Raw genomic sequence first — 17,855 nt, 5'->3', positions numbered from 1 at the left:
ATATATTAAGTTTCGATTAGCGATTTTTAAACTATACAACTATAGCATAGTTATATACAATATTAGAGGCAATATTTAAACGTTGTATAATCTGGTTTTACTACCTATACTTATTATTTGATGGATATATTTATCGGATATCTATTAGTAATAAAATAAATGGTTAATTCTATGCTTATGGTTAAATTAAATAATTAGTTTGATTTATGTAACTACGCATTGCTTAAATTGTTTTATATACATTATTAAGGATGTGCTATAGATAATCAATGGATTTAATGCTGTAAAAAATATCGTCATGGTACAAATTGTAAGTACTTACACGCAATATATAACAATATGGTGCGCTGATCCCGTCCGTGCGTTTTCGCCGTAAACGGTTTTTTTTACAGGAATATATTTGATTTACGGCCTTTTAAAATCCTGTGTTCTTTTTGACACAACCTATATTATACACGAAAGTGCCATTTTCAAAGAACTGCGGATCATAATGTTTGTGATACCAATAAGTTATACGGAAAACTGTCAATTGTTTCCACTTTAAGCCGGTGTAGTATACATATGCATTACCTTACACTTAAAATAATATAACCAGTGATTGATATTAAATTACTATATGGCTGTACAATATAATAATTTCATTCGTTGTTATGCAACTATGAATTAAAAAATTATATTCAAATGAAACCGCACACTGCATGCTGTAACACATTTTTAATGAACTATTAATTAGATTACTATTTATTTGTTCATACCTATAAGTTGATTTTTTTAAGCATGCTCACCCCTTTTTTATCTTCATAGGAGGGCATTTATTCAAATTCTAATTTTTAGAATTTTTAAGCATAGCTGAGGACCATGTATTTAAATTCTCGATATTTTTCGAACCTCTTAAAAAATGTCCTGTGGGGGTACAAACTTCTATTTTTTTTTATTAAGAACCCATCGTTTTTACTTCAAATTATTTAGCGGATGATTTTCTTGAACATTTTAATGTATCAGAATCGAAATAATGTTCTAATGAATAGTTGCTGAGTTATTAAAACGCTTAACCTAAGCAAGGATAATGATCCTTAGATGTGGTTTTAGAAAAATATATGAAGTAATATTAGATGTAGTATTTATTATACTTTGCCGTTTTTAAAAATTAGTTGTATTGATAAACAAAGTGTTTATATTAATATTGATTACTAACATTTTCGAATGTTCCCATAGCTATTGTACTTAGCCCTGAGCACAAAAATAAGATTAGCATATGCTTATTAACAATATAGCCATATCACATATGTATATCTGTGCGCTTGCACTCGGTTTACCTGTCATGCATGGGGCTCGTTTTCGAGACACCCAAAAATATTTTTGGAAATATAATCCTTTGCTAAATATATGACGCTACCGTATTTGTTATTGTCGCCGTCGTATAATAATAGTATACAACGATGTGGACCGATGAAAACACTCTCGCGAGTCACTCCATCTAGCATTCGACCTTGGACAGTGGGTGATAGGTGTCATCGTCCCACATAACACGTAAAATAGTATTAAATAGTATATGTATACCTCCTATACGGAGCGAACGTTGTCATATATTTATCGAAGTGAAGTCACTCGTCGTTTCGTTTACTCGCATTATTATTGTCGTCTTCGTATATCGCTTCCTTTTTTCCCGAGTCCTGACGGGAAAACCATCACGAGGTCCCGGGGCCGCTGCTTCGTGTTTTCTAAATTTCCCGCAGCGACGTCGGAAAAAACAACTCGATCCACCCTGTATACACATCACATCGGTCCCCTCCCCTTCGACCCGTGCGTGGAATAATCATATTATATTATTACTATTACTATTATTGCGTCGCCGCGGCGCGACCGGGCCGGCCGTCACTGCAGCAACCTATATAATACCATTGTGGGTGGTCTCTGTCCTCCCCTCCACCTCCGACGGTCGTCGTTTGGATCATATATTTAAGTTCGAAAACGCATAACAAACACCACACGGTGCGCGCATCCAGCGGTCGGACTCGATGTATATATATATATATATATAATATATATATATATTACAACAGTATACGTTAATAATGTATAAAATCAGTGGCAGGTTTCTATTCCAAAAGGCGAACCGCGCGAGAGTTAAGTCACGCAATCGTTATGAAATTATTTAAAAGTACCGAAATTACGATTCTTCGTTTACTTCTTAAATGTCAATACGTCAAGTCGAAAAACGTCAATATTTTTTTATCAAACCGGCAGTTCCTACACCGAGTTCGCGTATCCGAAATTGTGTACAGTTATTTCAAACTGACTTCACCTTAGAAAAACTTAAATTATTGATAAAAAAAAAATCATAACAGTCGCATACGATACGAATTACATGTGATAAATCATGAAATCATATTATAAATGGTACACTGGCGTGGACCTTAGGAATTTGAAGCAATATAATGTCTGATCCAAATAAAACGACTCATCATTTTTATATGATGTGAAGTTATGTCGTCGTATATGCAAAGGTGGGCATTAACTAGTTAAAAAGTTAAAGTTAAGTAAAACAGTTAATTTTTTTTAACTTTTTAACTTAACTAGTTAGTTTGTTTTCTAATTAACTTGTGAACTCAACTAGTTTAATTTACAGTTGAAATAACTTAGCTATTCTCAGTTGATTTAAAAAAAAAACCAATAAGTTAAAAACATTTTGAAATTTTTTGTTTATACGTAAATATTACTATATCAGTATAAAATAAAAATAATCCAATACTTTAATAACACAAACATTTCTGTACTTTTTCTTGATAACATAATTTTGTGTGTATTAATATATTTTATTTATTATAAAGGCAATAAGCTATTATCATTTTATAGTATTAGATGTTTGCAGTACAAATAAGTAATAACAATAATTTATTATCGATAAGAGAAATACAGCTGACCACCAGATTCTGAAAATTGGAAAGAAAATTCTAAAAATAACTTGAAAACTAAATTATCGTTTAAAGTAAATAGGTATAGAGTATAGACGTTATAGTTGTGTATAATATATACATGATAACTGATAATATTATGCTGGTCTATACTTGTAGACTATAATACAATACAATATTATGAATTATAGTCCGCATGCATCGGCCAGTAGTGCCTTACGTTGTTCGTAATCGTACATATAAATTAGAAACTAGAAAGACACATTCACTCTCTATGTGATTTACTTAAAAAAAAAAATAGATTAACTTTTTTTAAACTGAGTTAAGTTAATTTTTTTTTCTATATTAACTTTTAACTTATAGAGTTAAGTTTATAATTTGTTAACTGTTAACTTTTAACTTATCGATCTTGTGTCCTTTTAACTTAACTTGAGTTAATTATTTTCACTAACTTGCCCACCTTTGCGTATATGATAGCGACTTCGATTTAATTGGCGTGATGATGAATGATCACAATACCGATATCGGGTGCAGAAGTCATCTGATGGTGCACTGTGCTGCAGTTGCAGCTGCAGCGTGACTATATAATATATTATATTATATTATACGCGTTACGTGCATCTGCTCCTGCCTCCTGCGACAGTGGTCCATTGGGCAAAATTTACGATTTAGCCGGACACCGCTTCTTGTCTTCCGGACGTTCGCGTAGTTTAATAATCCTTTAATCCTTAGGACCACCGCGGAGATCAATATTATACGAAAACGAACCCGCGGGGGAGGACCGGCGGTGCTCGGGTATATAATATATTATTATTATCGTCGTTTCCAATTATATATTATTATTATCGCCCTCTTAAGGCGTCTTCGGGCTTTACGACCGGCCAGTGGTCGAAAATCGTTAAACTCATTATTCTACGGGCTGTAAATAAAAACAGGAGCCCGCCTTGTCGTTTATTTCACTATTGCTAATTGAATATTTATTATCATATTATACGATATAATAACACATTGTAACATCGGTTTAAGCTTAACTGCAGTTTTCGCCGCTGCGTCTCGTCAGTTTTTGGAACTTACCATAACGCTATATTATTTTAATAATATTTTTCACTCGCAGCAGACTGCCCGCAAAAAAGGATTGTCGAATCGAGATCGGTCGGAGGAAAAACATTAAAAACAAATTTGTTTTTTGTTGGTAATTGTTTTTTATTTCTTCTACTAAATAAAAAAAGTTTTTTTTTACACAATGTCTAATTACGTATAAAATATAACAGACAATGGAGCGTAAAGTAAAAAAAAAAATAAACAATACACATATAACATAATATATGGCAATTGAACTATACATAAAACGACTTTGTACCAAATAGTGATCGATCGATAATAATAAACACACAGATTTAAAAATATATTTTTTTAACATTTATTATTATTATAGGTATGTACAAATTACAATAATATCATACAAACACCGCATGACTGTATATTATACGCAGCTGAATGTAAAGCGATTATAATATTAACATAATATTATACACGCGATATATAATCTCCTAGAATTATATGCAATACATATGTACCTATATATCATAAAAGTCTTTAATCACAATCCTTATATAGATTTTGATGAACGCGTCGTCGGAAACGGAAAAATCTAGATATAAAATATAAAAGATGCGAACTGATGATAATATTCTCGAAAAAAACAATATTCCAATAGATATAGCACAACACGTCATTTAGTAAATTATGCTGTGTATCGTATTATCGTAGGCTGGGGATCATTCTCGACGAGCTTATTCGATCAAACGATTTGATTTCAGTCTGTAATATATCAGTTAACAAGCGCCGTTCTGGCGCCATCCTTAAATTTCTACCCCCCGAATTGTTTTTGTTTTTTTTTTTTTTTTTTAATCCCAAGAACTGTGTAGTACGCTTCAGTCGATCCGATCTACGAATAAATAATAATGATAGAAAAAAAACACGAAAAATAATGAGAAATTTAGGTATATATAACAAAAACGAAAAAACGCGTTCCGGACGGCCGAAAAAAAATGTTCACGTACCGAAGCGCGTCTTATTCCGTGCTTCTGCAATAGTGAAGATCATCATCGCCAGACTAGGTAAGCGGACGCAACCACCACCAGCAGCGCTCGTGGCAGTAAGTCCGTCGCGGACCCTGACCCTTCGTCGTCGTCGTCGTCGTCTTCGTCGTCCAATTCATCGTCGTCGAAACTGATGCCGTCCGTTGCTTTGTACCTGTTCCGGACATCCGGCTGGTAGTCCGCGTTGGCCATCATCATTTCCACCTCGGCCCTGTCCGGGTCCAGGTCGAACATCTTGGGACGGTGCTTCTTCCGGTTCTTCCGGCCACCGGATTTGTTTCCGCCACCGCCTCCTCCGCTACCGCCGCCAGTCGGCACCTGCTGTTGGAGCCTCGGGTCAGCCTCACCGCCGTAGCACAGCCTGACCATGCGCTCCTTCTGGCGCAGACAGTCAACCGCCGTCCTTCCGGTGCACCTGCACCGGTTCATCTTGGACGCCTTCTCCTGCCGCTGAAGTATCTCCACCGAGTTGAGGCACCGCTCCGTGCATGCCACGCCAAGCAGCATCCGTCTGCAGTACGTTTGATAGTAACCCAAAGCGGCCGCGCACACCGGATCCACCGTGCACACCCAATTGGCCAACTCGCACGGCACCACTGTCTCGTTCTTGGACGCCTCCAACACAAACGGCCGACAAACCTCTACGCGGGCCTTCATCTCCTCGCAGTAGCGATCCCGGCAAGTGCACTGTAAAAAAAATCCTTAAGTTAATACTACAACAATGTTTATGTTATGCATGTTAAGCAAGTTATATAATATCGTAATTCATGGCCTTGGTATTGGTATTCAGTGAAGCTCGGTGGAGGTATATTAATTGAATCACGTGATTCCCAAAAATATTAATGGCTGGGTGTCTTATATGGAACAAAAAAGTAGTTTGAATAGTTTTTAAAGGTTACTTAAGCACTTTAACAACCCACGAATTCACAATTTGAAGAGCAGTAAAAAAATGTTTTAGGTTGGTGATGTAAAATTATTTAATGTGAGTCGAGGAAAACATTTCAAGCCACCACTGAGGCACTGCCCAATGTAAGTAAAATATAGGCATTGGGTTGATTTTTTTTTGTTGGTAAAATAACCTCCGCAGCACTGGCTATGGGATAACTACTAATTTAGTAAATTACATATATTATTGTTTTATTATTCTAATTATTATTAAAGCTTGGTTTGAAATTTGATGGCTGTGTTGAATTCGATAATGTTGAATAATGACTGGAGATCATTCTGAAGTATTACAGCTACTTTGATGTCGAAACTGGCTCTTCAATCGTTATTACTTTATATATATTTTTTCACATCATTATATAACAGTTTGTATCAAATATAATATAGCCATTCATTCCCTACATGCATTATTTTGTCTTTAATAATATATAATATTATGAACATTTGGAATAATAACGAGGTCACATTTTTTTTTACGGTTTTGTGAACGTATGCTAAAATTGTACTTAAAACCTGAAGAGTAATAATTTATCCTATGCAAAACTTTTTGTACCCTGTCGACAACGCTATTTGTTAATGTTATAATAAAGAAATCGTTTTAGAAAAACAATCGATTTTTCACGAGAAAACGAAATATATACATTAATATATAGGTAATGTATGTGTTATAGATACATACAACGGGGTTCGTTCGATGTAGGCATGTAGCATTCAGTGGAATGGTTTAGCGAGATGTTTTCAGTATCATTTTTACTGCAGTCCTATATACAGGATCAAATAGTCGATATATACCGCTGCAGTATATTTAATGTATACATATAATATATACAATAATATATATAGGACGAGTGTGTTAATCGCCATAAATCAAACCCCCTCTCGAAGATAATCGACCCCAGAGGCTAAAAGCGCATACTATATAATGTGACGGTGAGCGTACTTATTTTTTTTTTAATTGAGTTTTCAAACATATTTCACGAGAATCGCGGCGACGGGTTTTGTACCCCGCAATTACGAATTCGACGATACAATTTCATTGAACTATTTTTTTTTCTCTCGCCCAATTAAAATTTCTGTTTCGAAAACATCTGAATCCCGGTTGACGTTAAATTATTCGCTTGTTTTTTTTTTATCGCGATGCGGACGCCGGAACGCAAACACGTATACAGTACAGGTATAGGTACAGCACGAACAAACGACTATATAATATACCAATACGGCTTTAAAATAAATAAGACTTCACCGGTGACTTTAACGAACACCGCGTCGTTTCGCATGTATATTATGCTGTATGGCTACGTATTTATTATATGTATATGGTGTATAAAAAAATCCAATATCGTGTTTTAGCGTCGTTCCCGCGACAACAGTACGCATAAAATATCAAATCTACCCACTCGATATTCTCTCAAAAGTATAATATTGTATCTTTGCGTCGGACCCGAAACCGATACCCTGAATGCGACTTAAGCGTGGACATTATTATGTTACTATTTTTTAGACATAGGTACTTTGATTCCGGCAGAAATATACGAAAAAACATTGATACGATATTCAAAGATGTTCTTCGTTCGCAAGTGCAGCAGTATATTATAAATCGCATGTGTTATAACCTTGACTGTAAATTAATGGATTTCTATTGTTTTTTCTGTAGAAAGAATTAAGTGCCACCAAAATAAGGTATATTATCATGCGATAACGTATTACACACAGTTAAAATTTGCATATTTTTGTATCATATGGGTACCTCAAAAAAAGTATTATTACAATATATTTTGTGCTAGTAAAAATTGTATTAATTTTTCTATTATTTAGAACATAAACGAATGATTTTGTCGAGATTGTTCATTAATACAATATTTAATTTGCAGCAGAAATATTAATATCTTGTACTCACGTCCAACATCCGTTTGCCGTCCTCGGTGGATATGAGCGCGACCAGCGCGAACAGACAGGATTCTGGACACTTGGTCGAGTCAGCCTGGAGCATCCTGTCGCACTTGGCGAAGTAGTTGTGCAGCGCCATCGAACAGCCCGGGCCGAATGCGCACTTCAGTCGGACGTCTTCGCACATCACCTGGTTACGGTCGACCAGGGCATTGGTGCCTGCGTCCACCAGTGCCAGTCCTTCCCCGAAGCAGGACGCCAGCATGCCCGACAGCAGACATGAGAGCATCCACATGATGGTAATGAAGTATGAGATAGCCATCTTCAGCACAGCTGTTCCTGCGTAATCAAAACGAATCGTATACGATCAGTAAATCGGTTGCATACAATCTGCTGTAAAATTATACTTTATACATTATATTATTCAAATTTCAGATTTCGTTGGGTATAAGTATATTATATATACATATATATATATATGATTAAAATGTATAACTAAAAGGGTTCCGAATAAGACGGAACAATTAATTTGCAAAATTCCATATTTCGTCGAGTGAGTATGCGATTCAAATATAATACCTCTAAACGGACGTATCGAATAACACGCAGAGTGCCGAATATGGAGGATCAATTTCGCTTGTTCGAAGGCAGATTAAAAAACGTTTCACATCGCAAAAGACTTTTAACGGCATACGGTATACGGCTGTTGAAGTTAAATGTGCAGAAGGTACACTGTTTTAAAATGCTTACAACAATGTATGAGGTACCTACTGAATAAATATATACAGTGTAAAAGGATATTGTGCGGGTGCGGAAAAAATATTGTCGTGAAACTAATATTTTGCATAGTACTGTGTAATAATTGAATACCTTCAAATTCAAATTGATAACAATCATAACTCAATTTCGAGAGCGGAAAAAATGTTGCAATAAAAAATTTAAATAAATAAGAAATTGATGTTATTTTACAGCTAAATTGAAATTTTGTATCGAGGTACCACCTCGATACTAATCATTATTGCTTAATACAAAATAGATGAAAATGTGTACCACTCAACACTGCTGGGATGAGAAGCCACCTATACTATATTATATCCATTTATACAATTTTAATTAAAATTATCGTTCGTTGATAGCGAATTTGAAACATTTCACTTATTGCGACGGCATAATTTATTTATGCCTACTTGATACGTAAATCATTAATAATCTAACCAATGTAACCTGCTTGTTATAAGTCATAAACATCACGCGTATGTACTCGGGCAGTAAAGGATTAGTGGGATTATATAGGTTTTAGCCGACTTATGTAAAAAAAAACAGAATTTTTTTTATTAACTCAGTACCTCTTATTAATGTTGTATAATATGTGAATAATGAGTGTAAAATACTATGTATAAATTATGTACACTATTCGCCGAATACGAAATTATAAGCTTAAAATATATTGAATTATGATCATTGATCTGTTGTCCAATTTCACGAATCTCTCGTGTACAAAACTGCAGTATATTAAGCGATACGCCGAATGTAAACATTTTTGAAACACGGGAAATGATAGAAACTAAATGACTTCGGAACGTTCGTTCATGAATTTTAGTTTACCTACCGCACGGCTGAGCCTCGCACGTAAGTCACGAAATCGATATTATTTTATTATACAGACGCAGTACCTGTATATGCGTACCTACGCTCTATATTAGGCGGATTGTTGGTTCGGTCTCGCCACATACACGAGAAAAAAAGACGGTCCGAAATTGGATTCATCGTCGAAAACGAAAGAAAAAATTCACGAAACCGATAAAAATGCCAACCGCGCTCTCATCGACGCTGCGCACGACGACAATCAATGTCAAATCGATCGTAAATCGAAACTCGCGCGCATTAATTACAACTTACAAGACATCGACAACAGGTGTATTCGTGTATTATATAATATATTGAATCCTCACAACAACACAATATATAATATACAGTGTATACCATCGTAAATTTAATAATGTTTTGAATGCTTAAGACCGGCAAGTCTTATTTTTCCACAGACATAAATCTGAAGCTGGCCAACTTAATACATTTATATATTATATACGTTTAAAAATTGTTTTCTCGATTCTTAAACGAATTCGTACTGGAATATTACTGATATATTATGTATCCACCCCTCCGCCACTTTGTAGTTGACTCCTGCAGGGCTATTTGTTGACTTGTTGTCTAAGAAATCTTAACACCGAAAATATCGAAAACGGTCTCCGCACTTCATACTGGTGAGCATATATTTATAGGTAACATGTATTTGGTGCATGATATATACTATATAGCATTACAAATCTAATTAGGGTATTTTAAGAAATTTTGGCGGGCTACTAAGCTGGTGTTGAAATTGTAACTATATTTAGATACCAGTGACCAAACAAAATGATGTGCCATAATCAGTCAGAATACTTTATGGGAGAAATTTTACGGGCACGATAGTTGCACCAAATTTGGTTTTAAAATACCCATAATATTATATATTTTCCCGAATAAAACAATCTTTAGGTTGAGCTCTTTAAGGTCACTATGTTCACCAAATGACAACCGACCCTTCATCCCCGATTTAGTTATTTTACTTTCTCCGAAACAGCACCGCCTCACAATAATAACGTCCGTCGGAAAAAAAAGCGAGTAAAATTGATTTTTGTATTCTAAAACAAAATGTGATAACAATTTTTAATTGTAGTGCATGCCAACCCGCGCGCGCGTTTGTGTGTACTACGCATTCACGTGCAGCAGAGGAATACGTGCGAAATGGACGCGCGCGAGTTTTATTATTCACGTATTGTCTGTCCGACGCCATTGTGCAGTGCGTGTCGCGCATACCGTTTCTCGCAGCTACCTGAATTATTATTATTATTATTATTGTCGCGAGTCGTGTGTGTACATATTTATTATTTATACAATATCTCATATTATTATTATTATTTTGTATAGGCACTGGCAGCAGGACGAGGGCCGAAATAAACAGGGAGCGATCGGACGAGCATACATGGAGGATGAGGATTTATCTCTCCGATTCATGACGTTATTATATTATATATATATATATTTATATATTATATTAACACATAAACCTATATAATATATATATATATACACGAGTGTGTGCGTATTATATTATATCCGTTTAATTTGTTTGACTTGTGCACACACGTAGGACAGTAGTGTGTGTACACATACACGTGCAGGGGCACTGCCTCATGTGTATCGTATATAGTGTACTACTGAGCAAACACTACACGAGCGGTGAAATCGAATACACATCACGCACGCCAGGCCGCCGCGACGGGCAATACAATATTATGCAGTCGAGCGCGGGGGCGGACCTACATATATTATTATTATTATTATTATTATTACATTATATGTTTGTTTTCGTATAATACACACACACATAATTTTTTTTCTGTCGAGCACCTATCAGCAGTGCGCACGCGACCCGTCTCAGCATCCGACTCGTGTTTTTATCTTATAAAATATACATGAGAAGGTGACTAGGAGGGTACTGGACATGCCTCGCGTATGTTATATTTTATTAGTATATTGTATTTGTTATCAAATATTATTATATCAAACCAATACATACGCCTAGCAGATGGATACCGGCAATCCCCGTTTATATGATGGAATGCGTATAGTCGAATCGCACTTAATAGGTAATATGATATACCTACCTATAAACTATAACAGCGATTAAGTTGCTCTCGGGTTTGAAAACGCGAGCGTCAGTCGATTAAACCAGAGGTCTCCAACCTGTTTTTTAAAACTGGCCAAATCTATGATACGCTTCAGCATCAGAGGCCAATTTTTTTTTACATAAAGTTAGAGAGGTAATGAAATGGAAGATTTATAAGAACCAATAAACTAATATAATATATTTACAGAACATCAATTAGCTTGGCGGGACAGGGGTTTTCCTGGTTACACGATATAAGCGTTCTATAAAAGTCAGGTTGGCCGGTAGTATTTAGAGGATTGCAAGAGTAGTTTAACTCCCCTGATATTATTTTGCTCTCGAAATACTTTCCTTTCTATTTTACCGACAATCCTGCCGGTGTTTTTACATTGATTCCTTCCCCCCAAAAATAAATATATATTTCAGATGTGTAAATTCAATGTATACACATTATTATAATTTATAGGTATGACGTAATCGCAATTCGAGTGTCATCTTTACACAGCGGCTGATCGCTTTCTCTCCGCAGTTTTCAACGGTCGGCAAAACTCGAACAAAAAATAATTATAAAACGTTTTATCACGGCACCTATAATATAATGACATGAGCAATATACTACGCAAGGTACTACGCCCTGTACGACGCGACGGATGTGTGATTTATACAAATATTTTATTTGATATTGCAGGTACGAGACTCGGAAGTTCGTCAAAATCTTTAGAATCATAAAACGCTATAAAATAACGTAGGCACTCGTATATTTGTTACAATGGGTACATAAAAAATGATGAACATAACATAAAACTATACACCAGCCATGACGCTATGCGTATGGCTGTTTAATAAAATATAATAATATTGCATACGATGGGCTTGATTTAAGTTGTTTTTAATTCAAAATTACCTACCGCAGAATCTATTACGAAAAAAAAACATTATCAACGCATTTTTACGATCCGAAAATAATCGAAACGGTTTAATCCTTTAATTATTGTCTTTTTCGGTCGTAATATTACATAGAAACACTGAAACAGCGCGCCGACCCACCCGATGGAAACCTTAGATGCGATACGGGCGGCGTCTAAAGGAGGATTCCAATTATGAACCAGCTATTAAAAATTCACAAAATCAAATCAAAGCCCGCATAATTTATGTCATCGTGTCTGCTGTACCAACGAACATTATATGCATACAGTAAAATCTCACGGGGTTAGTTTGCATACAATGGATCAACGGCGTCGAAATTGTTTAAGTTATGTATATTAAAAACTTTTTACGATTTTTTGATGGGATATCATTGCGCAATATAACCATTTTTATTGATATTAAGCGGTAAACAAATCCTATGCCAAAACACAATAAAAAATGATTTGGATATAAAAACAAAATTCAAATTAATTCAATATAATTTATTATAAAACGGTTCTGTGTAAATTTAAAGAAAAAATTTTTTTTTTAGTGTTTATGCCAATATTTTTTTTTTTTCATTTAATTGTATTTATACAAATATGGTTGGAGAACAATAAATATTAGGTACTTGTTATATTATTATTTAATATTTTTATGAAATGTCAGTTGATAAATTAAATGAATTAATAATAAAATATTATAAAAAGCTTGTGTGATTTCGTATTTTTATGTTTTGTTATAAACAAAATGGAATTCTACAGACTACAATAAATAGCGTGAGTTCAGACTCAAAGAATTCATTTAAATCTCCGAGAAACAATGTGAAAAAATCATTCATATTGCACTCTATGCTCTTTCGAATAGGTATAGTATAATAGTTTGCCAACAATAATCGAAATGTCCCCGACATCATAGACAATTTTACGCTCACCATTTTAGTGGTACATTGTTCGTCGAACGGAGTTGTACATTATATATTCGTAAATACAATTATGGGCTAAAAGACGGATTCGGGCGGAGAAACAATACAACAGAAAGAAAAAAAACGTAAGAAAGAGGGTGGTGAGCTAGGGGAAAGGCCGGAGCTGTCACGTCACAGTCGTTATAATATAATATCGTATTATACTCTCCCATTCTCCCACGAATAAGTCTCTACAGCGCGGGTTGTTTGCGAAAAATATAAAAACCGCCCGCCCAACGTCCAAGAGAAAAGAAAACGACCGTGCAGCATATACAGGTGGCACACAACACTACGGCGCGCGCATTCAACCGTCGTATCCATATGTGTGTGTACTTATATTATATACCATGGTCGTGCAGACCTGTCAGACCTTTTCACCTGTCACCCCTCCGGGCAGCTCCAACCTTAATACGAGTGTGTATATATATACATAAAATACGGTACGTGGTAATCCGTCTCGGATTACCCCGGGCCAAGGGACAATACTGAGTGATGAGGGGGGCCTTTGAGAACGAGCGGGGAATGAAAAAATCACGTCGAATAAAAAACCGTGTCCCGAAAAAAAACCAGCATCGTGGCCTACGACCACGACGGTTGCAGGTTTATATTTCGAATTTCGATCGACTGTGCATTGCACATATATACTAAAACATAAACATGCATACAATACTGCGTTATACCATTGTATAATATACGCATATTTACGTATATTTAATCAATGGTTATACTGCAAACCGTTATAGTAAAAGTCCGAATGAAATTATTCTTTTTTGCTTTTGCTGTAAGTGCCGAGGTGAGTACGGTTAGTTTATGCCAGAATCACAAAACCTATCTCTAACCGGTAGTAATATGACTTTGGCGGTAACACATATATATAGTATATATTTATAATACATATTATATTGTATTAAGTTATAATCCCTAAGTGATATTCCACGTCAAACTCCGGTGTCCGTTCGACCGGACACGATCGCAATGTTTTCATGTGCAGGCGAGTGCGAAAACGCGAAATTTCTCGGTTCGACGAACTGCAGCGGATGTTTTCAACCTATATATACATATAATACAGGATGATTCTTTTTTTGTGGAACTAGACAATAATAATATTTTTTTACTAATACTTAACGTTTAAAGATATCCTATTTTACATTACCCCATAATTATCAGTAATTGTTTCTGAAATTAAAAAAACAAATTCCTAGTATTTTCTAAAAAATGGCCCGGTTTACGACTGAAGAATTATTTTCCTATATTATGTGCGACGCTCGCGGCGGCCGTTTTCGAAAGAACAAAAAATTATACGTTTTGCAAACATCGTACTTATTGCAGGTTCATTCAGACTGGTTAATTTCGGAATGTTAAATTATAACTATTAACTTTTTGCGGCAGCAGTTTGGACGCCACACGAAGTGTCGTAAAATATATTACGCTAGTACTTCATAGTATATTTAATAATAATAATAAACAAACATATAAATAGGTATACAAATATACAATTCACAAGTGCAGACAGTGCAGTGTAGAATAGATGAGTTTGAAACTGGCCAATAATTATTTCCTCACCTGGCGGATTTAATGTTGTTCTCTTATTCTAGAATTATTACTAATCTGAAAAATCGTTCAATATGTCCCATATTAAATTATGTACCTACCAAATTTGTGAGTGTAATTGTAAATCTAAGCGTACACTGCAGGAGTGGTTTCGGAAAAAATCCAAAAAACGAGAGGCTCTATGTACGATTCTCATATTATATATTAAAATATGTATGTAGGTACCAACGGACAATTGATGAAATCACCGAGAAAGGAGAAAAAAAGGATTTACTTAAAACGTTATGTAGAGTTTGACTGTTCGAATCCTTTATATTATGATGTATAGGTACTTAGCGAGGATATCTATTATTTAAGTATTTGATATAATTGGCATCGCACAGGCGAGTGGCGCCGATATTTGTTTTTGGTGCATACGTGCGGAATCGTTTTGTTTTTGACATCTACGAGCCTATACACATTTCGAGACAGACTTCGGAACAGGTTCTATAATATTATATTATTACAGTGATCATAGATCCGTGGCAGGCAGTTGTAGTCGTAGTATATATACATATTATACAGTAATAGCACGTATATTGTGTATAATATATCGACAAAAATCGTTTAGACTAGAAACAAGTTTCAGAATTTTTCCAAAAACCAACCTTCGAATAATAGGGTCTTCGCTATATATACATAATAATAATATAAACACGATAAACTGAAACCCGAATAAATTACTTGAGGTTTTTTATTTTTTTCTGTCGACGTTTAATTTGAAATACTAATTAAAATTTGTCCTCTTCGATATAATTGAGTATTGGAAAATATTAGACGCGACGTAAATATTATTTTGTTTTCGTCTAATAAAATATTTATAATAATATCGATTTTATTATACATTAAGCAAGTAAAATTTAAAAATACCTCTCAAGAAGTGCAATTTCAACAGAACGTTTCCAATTAAATTACTCCACCATCGGTTATTAGGTTGTGAACAATGATCTGATAGACTTATCTGGTCGACGGTGAGCAATTGTTGGCGGGTATACATATATAGCATATATACTATATATAAACACAAGTACAAATGTATGCAATTAGGAAGAGCTCCGCGGAGCTATAAAAATATTTTATACACTCTTCGAATGGGTTCATTAAACGGTGTTTTTATTATACTATCGTCGTGGTACCTAATATTTTATACCTCACCGGTATACGCGGTCCCCACGGCGACGCGGAATGACGGTCATAATCTATTTTTCGTGTTCACAATAGTAACAGCAACGGGGTGGGTGGTGGTGGGGTCATTAAAATCGGTATTTTCAGCATTCGGCTACACATACACCCCCGTCATTACATACGGAATGCATTTTGTACAATTCAAAGGAAGTGTGCGCAGTGTCGTTTGAATAATGGAATATAATAGTTGGGGGACGGGTACAATCCGAAAATCGTAAAACCGTCAACCTCACGGCAGACCCGCCGCTGTTTCATATAATACACTTATATACTATATCTACAATAGAAGCATAATACCTTTACCTATACGGTTAATAACATCACGAAACACTATCCTATCGCAGATGGGTATAAACTATAAAAACGTGGACGGAAAGACTCGTCAGCGCGCGGACTAGTTGTGATTTGGCGGGAACGGCGAATTTATTACGATACAAGAACATTGCTATATTGGTGGTAATTATAATTAGGTAGATACTTCGAATCCGGCTGCAGTCGTAAAATCGCTCGCCGAAACTCGCGACCGACCGGAAACGTTGTTTTCTTTTCTCCTTTTTATTTTCGGGATACGGCCGCTGCCGGCTCTGTCGTAAAATGCCAAGATATTATATATATAATTGCTCCGGAAACATTGAGCGTCTCGGCGTCTCGCATCTGCAGGATTTCGTTTAAAAATAACATGTTAACATGTCCCGAGCGCGTCAGCCGCAATTGGCTTTGCGGAGCAGATAATATTATTTAGAATCTAAATTGTAGATACATTATTCGGCATATCTGCGTTGTAAGTAACAACCAATACATAGCAAAACAACTGGTAAAACCTTTGCAAACGATCAGATTGATTCACAGTTATGCTCCGAAGTCCGAGTATTTTAAAGATAGTATATTATTAGGTATATTATTAGACCCAAGGTAGCCGACTTCGTGCGCACGCCACGCTCTGTTAATAAAATATATTACAACAAATAATTTATGCACGCTATAAGCTAACACGTTGATCTATAATAATTATGGTTGCTTAAAGCTAAGTATTAAAGAAAAAAATAATGATCAATTGGGTTGGAATAGGTAGTTGGTAGATATAAGGTACTCACAACAATTATCAATTTGAACGAGCGAGCGCTGTCATTACATCATTCCAATGGATTTTTTTTCAAAATTCATACGTATATTATTATTTAACCACACCGTATGAAATAACACTTTTTTTTTTTATTTACAACAACAAACTGTGAGGAAATAACGATAATTTTATATTTTAATTCCGCACTCGCACTTATTATACTCTCGCTCGGCACGCAGAGACCGTCGACCAGAATTTTGATTTATTATTATTCCGCCAGTAAAATGATAATAATTATGAACGGCGTACGAATTCTAATTTTTACACTCGATATTATAATATTATTATCATCAAACAAAATACGAAAAACGGACTCTGGTGTCGGACGCGTAGCGCGATACGCACGGTGTATGCACACGGTCGGATGTCGACGGCTGACGACTGTCGACTGGCTCCGAAAATCTGAAACGCGGCGAACGAGTGCGTGAGTGCGCGCATGCGCGTGCGTGTGTCTCTCATATTATTATTATGTGCGCGTGTGCGTGTGTACCTGCTGTCGACATCTGCCCGTTCGTTTCACCCTACC

The 17,855-nt window shown here is 35.5% G+C and overlaps 1 protein-coding gene across 1 annotated transcript; it reads right to left on the bottom strand.

The window, feature by feature from the left end:
- Positions 1–4,492: 4,492 nt before the first annotated feature.
- LOC111039713 (growth arrest-specific protein 1-like) lies at positions 4,493–17,733 on the bottom strand. The gene is made up of 3 exons (XM_022323307.1): positions 17,301–17,733; positions 7,860–8,188; positions 4,493–5,704 (listed from the first exon to the last, which is right to left on the bottom strand). The coding sequence occupies exons 2-3, from the start codon at positions 8,169–8,171 to the stop codon at positions 5,021–5,023; spliced, it is 996 nt and encodes a 331-aa protein (XP_022178999.1). The 5' UTR covers positions 8,172–8,188; positions 17,301–17,733; the 3' UTR covers positions 4,493–5,020.
- Positions 17,734–17,855: the final 122 nt, after the last annotated feature.

This window comes from Myzus persicae, unplaced genomic scaffold, assembly GCF_001856785.1.
Source record: "Myzus persicae strain clone G006 unplaced genomic scaffold, MPER_G0061.0, whole genome shotgun sequence".
Lineage (NCBI taxonomy): Eukaryota > Metazoa > Arthropoda > Insecta > Hemiptera > Aphididae > Myzus > Myzus persicae.
The sequence above is the reverse complement of the archived record's forward strand: the minus strand, read 5'-3'. Positions and strand labels throughout refer to the sequence as shown.